Below are 13357 nucleotides of genomic sequence, written 5' to 3' on the forward strand. Positions count from 1 at the left end.
TGGATCTGCTATGATTTGGAAGGTGAGGGAGACTTCCTGGGTCAGAGTACAGAGCTGTAGACCCCACTATGCAGACCATGTCCCTCTTCCACTCGCACCCACACCCAGTACAGGAAGCTCTTAATCCAAAGCAATGCTCTTAAACCAAGTCATAATTTTCAAAAACTGTGAGCTCTTAAACCAAAACGCTCTTAAACCAAGTTACTCTTAAACCAAGGTACCACTTATATATAATGAAGAGAAGAACCGCAGCACTCCGATCAGCTGTGATCAAACTGTGACTTTTACAGGGCCGCTTCTGCCATGAGGCGGAATGAGTATTCCGCCTCAGGCCGCAGATTTTGCACCCCTGCAGGGGGCGGCAAGATCTTCACCGCTGTCATTTTAGTTAAGTTTAACTTAGCTAAAATGACAGCAGCAGTCGCGGCCCCACCACACATCTTGCCGCCCGCGCTCCCCGGCATCCCCACGTACTGCCGGGTTCCCTGTCCAACGTCACCTGGAGTGTTGCCCAGCGCTCTGGTAAGTTCCGGGACACTGCTATCACACAGCAATGTCCCGGCACCTATCACCGCCGCTGCTCTCTCTTTCCTTCTCCCAGTAGCAGCTCAGCAGCGTTCAGTGCTGGGGACAGGAGACGCTGCTGGGGAAAGGAAAGAGGCAGCGCAGGGACTAGCACGGGGCGCCAGCAGCTATCTCCCTTCTTCCCCTGCAATCCGCCCCAACAGTGACGGCCCCCCATAGCCACCCAGGAATCTGCGCCGGCAACTGCAGGCCCCCAACAACCACGCACCCGGCCTCCGCATACGACCCCCCCCCCCCCCCCCCCCCCGTACCATCACCGGAACCACCACAACCACCACACACCACAGCAACGGGCCGGCACTCTGGCAACTACAGACACCACTCTCTGGTAAGTGGTAAGTTCCCCGTGGGGGGGGGGGGGGGCGCCGGGGGGTGGTTGTTTGGCTGTTCGGCGGGGGGGGGGGGGCGGCTGTAGCCCAGGTTTGCCTCAGGCGGTAAAAAGCCTGGAAATATATATATATATATATATATATATATGCAGTGCTTTGTCTTGTGCGTAGGGTGGGGGGGGGGGGGTAGTGGTGATTATACTCTAACACAATGATATTCCAAGCCAAAAAAGACTTTCAGGAAGAGAGCAGAACATCTGCTTAGCAGTGCAATAAAGATTACTATTTTATTGATACACATTAATCAGCAACCAGTTCACAGCTTCTAATCATCTAAAAGTAAATAAACATGGTGCATGTGACGCCACCTGACTAACCTAAGTGGGAGAATGAGGGGTGGGTGACGTGTTTCTGACACATGCTACATAAAATATCAATGCAATTACAGTTTACAGTTGGTGGAAGGCATTACCAGGTACAAGCTAATGTAGTTCAGTAGCTGCACTGACTGGAGTACGTCATACACTTTAATAGTGTTAGTTAAGCAAGTTAAGGCCCTATTCCATGGAACGATTATCGGCCGTATATCATCCTGTCGAAAAGAAGGCAATGATCAGCCGACATCGTTCATTTCGGCTGATTGTTGTGTTGTTTGTCTTTCAAACATGTTGAAAAACAAATTACTGTGGTAGCAGTGATCTGCTGCCATCACTCTCCGGAACAGGAGCGGCGGCAGCAGACCGCCACTATCCTCTATGGGCTGTCCGGACGATCTAGCGATCACCTGGTCAGCCCCCCCCCCTGCAGCTCCCCGCGGCCCCTCCTGCACTAACCCGCTCACTGCCGCTGCGTGTAATAGCGGCTGCAGCGAGTGGGGGACGAGGAGCAAACGAGCGCTGACAGTGCTTATTTGCTCCTCACTGTCAGCCTGTGGAATAAAGCCTTTAGTTTCCATGAAAATATTAGATGTTATACATATGGAGTCTGTATTAGTGCAGGAATGATAATTCTTCCACTGGGCAGCATATCCTGGTCTCAGTCATGACACAGGAAAAGGACCACTCAGTCACTCAGCGTTCACCAATGCAGCCAGTGATTGGTTGAATAAGCTCTTTTTTGTATCAAGGCCAAGACCAGGAATTGCTGGGTCAGAATGGCAGCATAAGGTGATCAGAGCAGATTGTTTTTACCCTATTGTGAACCCATTGTAATGTGAAAAGTAATTCCTTGACAGCCCCTCTAAAGATATTGAGTAGAGATGAGCGAATACGATTCGATTGAGTAGGTATTCGATCGAATATTGCGGTATTCGAAAGATTTGAATTCAATCGAGTAGTAAGGCGAATACACGGGAAACATTCGAAAGCCCTTCCATCGCAGTTGGCGCTTTTTTTTAATCCAATGACCATGCAGGGAAGCCGTGAGGGACCCTGGGAGTACGCACGCAGCGCAAAAACGGCGTCTTCCCTCATTGGATGGCTGAACCACATGACCTTGAATCTTAAATACTTGGCTCCCGCCTCTCGACCGCAGATGAGCTTTCAACCTAGGCAGGGAGAGATCTTAGAGCAAGGAGAGATAAGTTTTAATAGCGTTTTGGTTAGGCAGGCTTATTGCAGAACCCAAAAGTCCTTTTCAGGGCTAAGATCAAGCGAAAAAGTCATCTCTGAATCAAAAGCACTTCTCAGTGCTAAGAAAGGATGATATAACAGCAGCAGCATCAGCAGGTGTATTCATTCCAGTATCCTGTGTGTACAAGTGACTTATAGTGTTCCTGTTTAACACCACTAAGGGCACGTTATACATATTGTTCCAGTAGCCCACTAAGGGCACCTGATATATACTGTTTCAGTAGCCCAGTAAAAGGCACGTGATACATATTGTTTCAGTAGCCCAGAAAAAGGCACGTCATACATACTGTTCCAGTAATGTACATACAGCATTACGCGTGATACGCGCGAATAACATGACGCTCTGCGGACGCACATTGGAATCATGTATGTAACACTGCGCAAGAAATACGAACGAAATGTGTGAACATTGCCATAAACGTCAAGTGTTCACAAATATTTTTCCTTCGCAACTGTAGAGAGTGGCATTATACTGCGATTTTGGGGAGTTGGGTGCACCCAGGCATGCTCCCCCTAATGTCCCAGTGTCATTCTGGAGGTGTTGGCATCATTTAGGGAGGTTTTATGAGGGACTTGGTGACCTCCAAGTGGTCGAATTTTGAATTCTAAGTGCCGCAAATTTTTATACATTCTCAATACACTTGTGTGTATAAGACCAACTGTTGTAAACCAAGATTTAAAAGTAGAATTTAATCTTTTAAACTGGGATGCAACAATAAAATCATTCGGGTACATTTACTAATGAGTCTAAAATGTGATTTTTCTACAGAATATTTGTCTGTTTTTTACCCAGCCAAATAGGACTAATTCAACAAACGTTTAATAAATTTGTGAATAAAATATTGCATAATGCATATTCACAAAACATTGCACATATAAATTCTCCTGGTAGTGACCAGATGTAAGCCTGCACCAGTTTCTGTGACTTTTTTAAAAGTCGCAAATGATAAATTGGGCGCAAATCCCAGATTATGCAGATTTTTGGGTGAATACTCAAAACAGGTAGATTAACAAAAGTCAAATCTAAAAAATATTCGCCCGTCGAACACTGGTTCATGAATAGAACTTACTCCAAAAATAGGTACAAAGCTCTTGATAAATGTCCCCTAAGTCTTTTCACAAAAATCGAAAAAGGTCACAACAAAGTCAGACATCTGATCACAAAGCAACCGTTTATTTAAAGGCACTTATAAAGTGCAGTGCGATGTTATGGCAGTATTGCCTTTATCAAGCATGCACAATACTGTTGAAACATTGCACTGTGCTTGATATACACTGTATGGCCACAATCACACATCGTCTTTTTTTGGCCATTTTGCATCCAAATAACAGCAATTTTTTGAAAACACCAGCCCTTATCCCACAAACAATGGCCATTGTGTGTGAAATGATGGTCATTATTTGGCTGCGAAATGATGGCTGTCCACAAAAGAAAAAACAGCCAGAAAAAAACAGCAGCAACAGAATCCTGCACTCCACAACTGGGTCCAATGGGCGCAGGGCCAGGTAAAAAAGCAAGGCAAAATAAAGTACTAACAATTTATTTAAAAACGAAAAAACGCATTTCAGGATCGCCCCGATCCCTTTCTCAAGTGTCTTACAAAAAAAAAAGGCATTGTTTGGTTGTGGACTATAAGTGGCTTTTATATAAAGAAATGGCTGCTTTTTGACCACATCTCTGACTCATTTTTCTTTGTGGATCTCCATTGGCACCCCAGTTGGTCACTTGCGGGGAAGATAGTATTTTGTTGCTGGCTTCTCTACATTGGAGTCTGTAAGTCTTAAACATTTAGAATGAGATGGGCATATACATCTATTAAATTTTGCTAGTTCTAGTTGTGTTTTGAGGTATATGTTATGATGTGTCATCTCTGTTTTTTGTACTTACATAATTATAAAATGGCACATTTATATTTAATTTAAAACAGAACTAAAGATCAGATATAGCGATGAGGGGGCTCCAATAACTGTGCAATAGAAGTAATTGTGGCTCTTGTTTCCAACTCATGTAATAGTTGTATTCATATGTGGACGGTAATTCAAAGCAATCTTGAATGAGGGCTATTATGTGCAATTGACATTATCAAAGGCCATCACTGATAGCTGTGTTTATACCACTCAAGTCCGTATGTCCTACACTTTGATAGAACATTTTATCAAGTTGCTCATTTTACATCCACACATTTAGAAAGTCAAATGTGTTTATAGAACAATCTGTGCTTTGTAAGATACATTTCTAAATATCCAACTTTGCTGTGTGTGATTCCAGCCTTATTGTTTTATTTCTTATTAGCTTTTTTGCCCTGCTCTGTTGGTTTTGATGTATACTATACAGGGAGACTAGGTTTATGTTATGTTTTTTCATCCTGTTGAAATGTTGTTTGTTTTCATATTTTAAAAAAATATAAGATGCAACTGGAAGGTGTTTTTTTGTTTTGTTTTCTTTTAGATCTACTGCCCCTTTAAGAATCCATTTTCGCCAGTTTGAATTAGATTGTATTCATTTTTAAATGGATCCCTTTTTTTATTTTGTAATATTTATGTGTTAAAGTCAGTTCCAAGTTTGGATGTTTCAACAGGACACAAAAGAATCCCTGTTTTCACTGACTTAGGAGTGATTCACATGTACAGACTGTATTTAGAGACTATGGGCACAGACTGGACTTCAGAACCCTCAGCATCATCATTCATTATGACGGCTTGTCAGTACAGTAGTGCAAAGATTTAACTATTTCGGAGATCATAGCATCATCATGAACGATTATACTGGGAGTTCCGAAGTCTGGTCCATAGCACATAGTCCGTAAATACAGTCTGTGCACTGAGTGTGTGAGTCAGGCCCTATATTCTAAAAAAAGGGCAGAAAAATTTTATTTGTCTGAATTATTAGGCTCTTTTCATACCTTGGGAAATCTTCTGGTGCATATGGCAAACATATCTGTCTATAGACCCCCATAACCCAAAATGGGCATTTCCTGGGCTGCAAAAGCCCAGCAATGTTTTTGCATCCATAGGGAACACCTCATGGGCTTAATCTTCTAATTTGCATAAAACTTCTAAAGCTTATATTTCAGCTTTGAAATGATGGATAGAAATAAGAGTTATATCTTCTGATTCAGGACAGTAAACTGTGTACACTGCGAAAAGCTGCTTACAGGTCTGCTTTAACCCCTAGACAACGCTGGGCCTATGGTGGTCGCGCTGTGAACTGCCACGGTCCTGGATGCCCCATGTAGCCTGGGACTGCGTCTATTAGCGGGCACGGTCCGATCACCGTGCCCGCTAATTAAGTAACCAGATGCAGCTGTCAAAGTTGACAGCTGCATCTGATTACTTGTATGCAGCTATCCCTGGTGTCTAGTGGGGTGGATAGCCCCTCCAGGATGTTGTCCCGGAGGAGCGATCCACACATCCTTTACCGGTCGGGGTCAGCGCCGTAATGGCATGACTATATGACTATATAATGACTATACAGCATAGATCTCAATGAGAGATCAGTGTGGCTATACTAGAAGTCCCCCAGGGGGGAATAATCCGCACCCCAGGGGGGCTTCTAATATATGTGTAAAAAAAAAAAAAGTGTTGTTTTTAATAAATAAAAAAAAAAAAACTCCCCTAATAAAAGTTTGAATCACCCCTTTTTCCCATGTTATAAATAAAAACGGAACGGCCGGTCTCTGCATGGATCATCCAGGCCGGTACTTAAGTACCGGCCAGGTGATCTTTCCGGCCGCGGAGCTCTGAAGCGCCCGCATCAGAGCTTCCCATAGCCCACAGTGAAGCAAGCCGCTTCACTGTGTGAACTGACAGGGCTTTCTGTGGACGGAATTCACTGAATTCCGGCCGCAGAAAACTGATCCCGGGAACTGATCATGGGATCCCGGCCGGAGCGCATACGGTGTGTGTACGCTCCAGCTGGGATCACATTGAAAATAAGGCTATGTTCCACCCCTTAAAACTACGGCCGTAGTTCTGCGACGAGAACTACGGCCGTAGTTTTACGTAGTGTGAACATAGCCTAAGCCTGAGAATGGAGCAATTTTAAGGAACATATATTTGTTAACAATGGTTTGAATTTTTTACAAGCCATCACATAATATAAAAGTTACATATCGTTGTAATGGTAATGACTTGAGGAACATGCATAACAAGTCAGTTTTACCCCAGGGTGAACGGCGTAAAAACGGAAAAAAAAACAAATAAAAGAAATCTGTTTTTTTTTTTTCAATTCCACCACACATTGAATTTTTTTCTGCTTTCGCAGTGTACTTTATGAAAAAATTCAGCCGGTCATTGCAAAGTACAATTAGTAGTGCAAAAAAAAGGGCTCATTTGGGTTTCTAGATGAAAAAATCCAAGTACTATGGCCTTTTATGCACAAAGCAGAAAAATCGAAAACGCTAAAATTTTAATTGGTCCGGTCCTCTAAGGGTTAAAGTCCATACACTGGGGAAGGGGTTTACTGTGTTTTGCTGAGAGACATCCAGACTGCATTGTGTTAGTTGTTCTTTTTTGTCATTTACTATTTTGGAACACACTGGTTACTGAATTCCTGATGCAAAATGCCTTTGATTATTTTGTGTAGTTTGTGCCTAAAAATGCAGAAAATATCCTTTTTCTTTAATTAATTTACTTACAAAACGTACATTCAAACATGATCAGGTCAAACACAGGAGAGGGCAAAATTGTGTCAATTTATCAATCGTAAATTTCCCCCATTGCGTTTTGTTTCATGAAACTTTTATAACATTTTCGTGATAAGTGGCTTTGTTAATGAAAAGCAGTGCACTGTAAATATATGCCACAAAATAAAGACTGGCATAAAAAATGCAAATAAAAGAGCCATGTAAATATTTTTCTACTTATGTTTTAATATACAGGAGAAGTGTGTGAGGTCTCAAGCATATTTCTGATTTTTACTGTCTGTCTGTGTTATTCTCCACTATTCCAGACAGCAATAGCCACCTTCTTAATAGTGTCTTCTCCACTTATTGCTGAACGTCTTCTGTTTCTGAAAGTGTTCCTTTTCCACTTACAGATATATAAGGAACAGCTGAACACGCGGGTAGTTTTAGTCGCTGTAGAAACCTGGACAGATAAGGACCGTATCACAATTGGTCCAGATCCAGTGAAGATGCTACATGACTTCTCCAAATATCGCCAGAATAACATCAAACAGCATGCCGATGCTGTGCACCTATTAACGTATGTATCAGATCTTTTTCTTTAGAACTGGTAAAGGTGAAAGTCCCAGATATATCCCTTGTAGCACTTAAAATTTCCTATTGATTTAGGCTATGTTCCCACATAGTATTTTTGCTTAGTATTTTGCAACCAAAACCAGGAGTGGATAGCCGTCATTTAATGACAAATAACGGCTGTTATTTTAAATCAATGTTTTTGTTTTAAAATAATGGTAATTATTTGGCATTAAATGGCGGCCATCCACTCAATTTCAACAGTGTGTGAACAGAGCCTTTCTGTGTATTCAATCCACTCCTGGTTTTGTACAAATACCGTGTGGGAACATAGCCTTAATGTGCATTGTTGTATTGGTTTTAAAGGAATGGAACTTTCCACTATAAAAGAAGCAGTATGAGTTTCTTTGGAGGAGTCTGTTCCACCTCTAGAGGCGTTGGAGTAAATGAGGTAATTTTTCATATTATATGACGTAATGCCATTTAATATTGGCCTCCATTTCTCTGATATTTCCAGGGTTTAAATCTCTTTTTAAAATGTATTTGTATGGCATTGAATTTAAATGCAATTTTTTTTCCTAAAACATACAGTATCAGTCTAAGACCATGTTCACATGGTGTAAGACACTGGCTGAACTGTGACCCAGCCGGGATCAGAGAAGATCATCCCAGCCGGTACTGTAGTACCGGTCAAATGATCTTAATTTCTGATGGATTGGGATGCCAGCGCATCAGTGTGCCCGCATCCCAATTCACCGCTGCACACAATGGAAAGTGCAGCTGGACGGCATGCTCCATTGTGTGAACTGAGAGGTTCTCTGCGGCCGCTTTTCAGTAAATAGCAGCCTCAGAAAACTGACGTGTCAGTTTTTCTTGCGGGCAGATGGAATCCTGGCCAGAGCGTATACTATGTGTATACACTCCGGCCGGGATTCCATTCATACACATACAACGTATGTGTAGTATAAATCACGGCCGTCATTGCAAATTGCAACAACGGCTATGATTTATACAACACATACTTTGTGTGAACATTGCCTAATGGTGCGTTTCCTTAGAGAGATTTATCTGACATATTTTGGAAGCCAAAGCCAGGAATGGATGTGAACAGAGGAGAAATCTCAGTCTTTCCTTTATGACCTTATCTCTGTTTCTAGTCTGTTCCTGGCTTTGGCTTCAAAAATCTGTCAGATAAATCTCTCTGTGTAAATGCACCATAACATGTGACGTGTCTGTCCTATTATGGGGCCTTTTCCAACCCTTGAGAAAGACTCTGTCATGAAGCAGAAGCATCACTGTTACTTTGATATCTTTCACTGAACTTTCACTTGAGTGTGGTATGGACGCTGTTTAGTGTGAGGATTGGACCGAATCCTTTGTATGCTAGCACCCTCTTCATATTTGCAACGCAGTGCGGCTCTTTTGTGGAATCATATCTGTCTGTCTGTCTATCTATCTATCTACTGTATCTACAGGATTTGCTTCAAGTTCGGGAGTGCTGTTTTGGATATCTATCTATCTGTCTGTCTGTCTGTCTGTCTATCTATCTATCTATCTGTCCCTGATGTGGCATGTGTTTATACATCAAGCTACAGTGTGCTACAGTATATTACATAATTTGCTATATGTTTGTGTCACAGTATGGGTTTTTGATGGCGATGGCCCAGCAGCTGGCTCAGAGTTTAGCTCAAAACCTTGGTATACAGTGGGAACCAGCCTCCAGAAAAATGAAGCCAAGTAAGTATCAGTATGAGGAAGTGAACTGTACGTATAGTATTTGTTATCTTAGTTTAAAACAGAAAACATAAGTAACAATTCTGAATCTTTTTTTTTTTTTTTTGTCATTTTTTTAACATTTATTTATTACAATACTTAACAAAAAAAAAAGTATTGCAGCTAGTCATAATACAATGGATAAACCTTTGTTTAAACCGTACTAATAATATAAGAAGTGAGAAGACACATGAGAGGCAATAGTAACAGATGTTTTACAGTGATATATATTCATTATTCTAATCATAATTAATATTCTCGCAGAAGAATGTGACTGTACAGAGAACTTTGGAGGATGCATTATGGAGGAAACTGGGTATGTAATATAACTGCACAAGCTGCCAATAAAGTCATTATATCTTGTGTTATTTTAGGGTCTTATTGGCTATGTTAACATTGCAATCAGCGTTCGCTGTCTTCTAAAAAAGAAGGATGTGTGAACATAACCATTTGCTGCGCATTTTAATTAATTGTTGTAAAAAGAGTTACAGATATTAGCTTACCTATGTTATATATAGATATACTCACTAGTGCCATGGTAGTTACACCCGGCAGTGGGCGACCCCATTTAAAGAGTCACTGTCGTATTTTTTTTTTTTGCAGAAATCAATAGTCCAGGCGATTTTAAGAAACTTTGTAATTGGGTTTATTAGCCAAATCTGCCATTATCTGCATGTAAAAAGCCTTTTCCCAGGTCCCCCCCCTCCTTCCTCTTTTTCATCCACTCTGAAAAATCTGAAAATTGTGACTTGTTGCAGGAGACGTCCCCTGTCTGTTCTAGGGAGAGGGGAGGGGGGAGGAGGAAGGAGGGAGTTAGCCGGCAGCAGAAAGCAGATAACAGAGGATTACAGGCACGGAGCTGGGTGACAGCTGTAATCCTAGCTCAGACAGGTCACTAGTGATGGTCAGAACAGATAACGGGTGAGGGATTTGTAGATTAACTCTTTGTTGTCCTGTTTTGGTCTTCTCTTTAGCTCTCTCCATAGGAGAACAATGAAGACAGGGGGGAGAGCTTCAAACTGCTTTTTCATGATAAAAATGCATTTTTCGGATAATAAACCCAATTACAAAGTTTCTTAAAATCGCCTGGACTATTGATTTCTGCAAAAAAAAATTTCACGACAGTGACACTTTAAGGCTATGTTCACACTACGTAAAAGTACGGCCGTTGTTGCCATCGACAATACCTCTTGTTTTATGGGATCCCGGCCGGAGGGTACACACATCGTATATGCTCCAGCCGGAATCCTGCACGGGCCGCAAATAACTGAATTGTCAGTTTTCTGTGGCTGTAATTCAATGAATTGCGGCCGTAGGAAACCCTGTTGCTCCGGCCGCTCGCTTCACTGTGTGCTATGGGAGGTTCTGATGCGGGCGCACGCTGATGCGCCCGCATCAGAACACTGCGGCCGAAAGATCATCCGGCCGGCCGGGGTGATTCGTGCAGAGACCGGCCGTTCCGTGACGCGGCCGGGTTCACGGAACGGCTGGTCTCTCACGACGTGTGAACATAGTCTAAAGATGTAAATCATCTATCTATGGAGCTAAGTGGGCTTGTGTGTGTGTCTTATGTTATATGCATTTATGGGTTGTTTAGCTATGGGCTGTATGTACTGTATAACTGTTTTTGCTTTTTTCCCTGTAGTGTGTACCATTCTCGTCGATTTTCTAAGTGCAGCATTGCCGAGTTCAAGGAATTCCTTTCCCGTGGAGGAGGATTATGTCTTTTCAATAGACCAACAAAGGTACATTCAGATTACCAATATAAATAGTGTGCCCCAATTGTGTATCCATCTAATATCCACCACTGTGCGTAGCACGGACAGCATCTAGATGAGCTGGGAGTGAGGTCTTTATAGCTGGTCACAGGTATGTGGAGCCATGCTGACTGCATTGTATCCCACAAAAATACCCAATACAAGAATTACTTCATCTCCCTTCTTAAAAAAAATTACCAATGAAAACTACAAAACTCACCGTACTAAAAATAAGCCTAAGGCTATTTTCACACAACGTCAAAAATAGAGAAAAGGTGTCCTATTTTGCTATTTAAAATCACGTCCGTTTTTGCCGTGATTTAACTGACTGTGAAGTTAATGGAAAGAAGGACGTCTAATGCACACAATGCATTAAATAACGGACGTTTTTACCACGGACATCAAAATAATGAACATGATCATTATTATGTCTTTTGCAAATAGCGGACGTTTTTTAGTAGTTGTTTTTTTTTTGTCCACTGTTCTTTCTCCGTTTTTACTATTAAATTAAATAGACTTTTCAATTAAGACACACCCAAAGTCCAATTAGTAACCACAAACTAGAGTAATGTACCAGAAGCCATCATTGCACTAAGGGGTGGCCAGGCTGCTAAATGACGTCTGTTATTTTAGCTTCAAAATGACGGACGTAATTTTAAACGGAGCTCAAAAAAACTTTGTGTGAACATAGCCTTAGGTTAGCTTCACACATACAGGATATGCAGCAGATTTTACTAAATAACTTAACACAGCATCAGACATGCTTTGGATCCTGTACATGTAAACGCACCCTTACTCAAACTTCTTCAACAGAATAAAGTTCTGGGTGTTAGTATATGGTGATACTATTTTTTTTTTCCTTTTTTAAAATAAACAAAATTAGACTTTATACACTTGTTATCAACTTATTTATACCACCCCACAGAATAGAGTTACAAAGACAACTGTTTTACTTTTTCAGCTGTTTGAAGTGACAGAGTGCGGCAATGGTTATGTGGAGCCAGGAGAAGAGTGTGACTGTGATTCACGAACAGTAAGTCATCTGTAATATACAGCATAGCATATCGTTCAGTGAGATCACTAATTTCAATTCCATTTTACACCATTTTTCCTAACATAAGTAGTTTATATAAGAAAAAGGGAAAAAAGACACCATTATTTGAAGAATCTATGTCAGAAGACAGTCTGACCTATCTGAGAGCAGCATAAATTTGGTAATAGGCCCCTATTCACAGCATAGTAAACAAGTATGAAATTGCAGAGGTCTAATCCTCATGCCCCCAGGGATCTCTCTATCAGATCGGTTTTGGGGGTTCCCGGCTGGACGTCCCGCTCAGCCAATCAGTGCACTGCCCCGCTTTACAAAATGTTTTCAGTGTCTGCTGTTAGTAAGATGGGTTGATGAGCACCAGCCTATCATCTAAATTTTCCAACATGCAGTTTCCATGTTCTGCCTTTCTCATAGACAAAACATTTTGTCCAGGATTGTTTTGGAGACTGTTGCAAGAAATGCTCCCTGTCCAATGGAGCACACTGTAGTGATGGACCCTGCTGTAACACCTCCTGCTTGGTGAGTACAGGCTCTTATTTCTGAACACTTAGGGTTAATGTACATGATAGATAATTGCAAGTGAATGAGATTTTACAGACGCTTCTCTTCTAGATGAAATTAGACCAACATTGTGGATTTTAGAACCTGCAGCATGTCAATTTTGTTGTGGAATGTGTACATGTTTGTTGTGGATTTCAATAAGCAAGAAAAAATCCACAATGAAATCCACAACTAATTTATTATTTTAGTTTTTTTGTAGGAAAATCCAGTGAGGCAAAGTCTATTTTGTATAATTTTTCTTTTTGGTTCCCTGCAGATTTGCTGTGGAAATTATCTGCAGCAAATCTGAGTGAAATTCCCCTTTTCAGTAAAAATGAGTGAAATGTTGTATTTGGAATTTAATGTGGGATTATTCCAACATCTAGGTGTACAGTAGCAACATCAATTACCTTGGTTTTTGACACACAAAACCGCACCAATTTAAACTGCAGAAAACCATGCAGTTTTACTTTAACCCCTTCAAGTCAGCAAT

At 41.4% G+C, this 13357-nt stretch overlaps 1 protein-coding gene across 4 annotated transcripts in view; it reads left to right on the plus strand.

Annotated features, from left to right (window-relative positions):
- ADAM23 (ADAM metallopeptidase domain 23) overlaps positions 1-13357 on the plus strand; it is a 141022-nt gene that overhangs the window by 85541 nt on the left and 42124 nt on the right. For 3 of the 4 annotated variants that reach the window (XM_069983436.1, XM_069983437.1, XM_069983439.1), the window contains exons 11-17: positions 7584-7750; positions 8110-8194; positions 9384-9480; positions 9781-9832; positions 11162-11261; positions 12235-12306; positions 12739-12843. In XM_069983436.1, the coding sequence (XP_069839537.1) occupies positions 7584-7750; positions 8110-8194; positions 9384-9480; positions 9781-9832; positions 11162-11261; positions 12235-12306; positions 12739-12843 (678 nt within the window). The remainder of the gene's footprint in view (positions 1-7583; positions 7751-8109; positions 8195-9383; positions 9481-9780; positions 9833-11161; positions 11262-12234; positions 12307-12738; positions 12844-13357) is intronic. The other variant, XM_069983438.1, reaches the window with a different exon arrangement.

This window comes from Dendropsophus ebraccatus, chromosome 9 (genome assembly GCF_027789765.1).
Source record: "Dendropsophus ebraccatus isolate aDenEbr1 chromosome 9, aDenEbr1.pat, whole genome shotgun sequence".
Classification (NCBI taxonomy): Eukaryota; Metazoa; Chordata; class Amphibia; order Anura; family Hylidae; genus Dendropsophus; species Dendropsophus ebraccatus.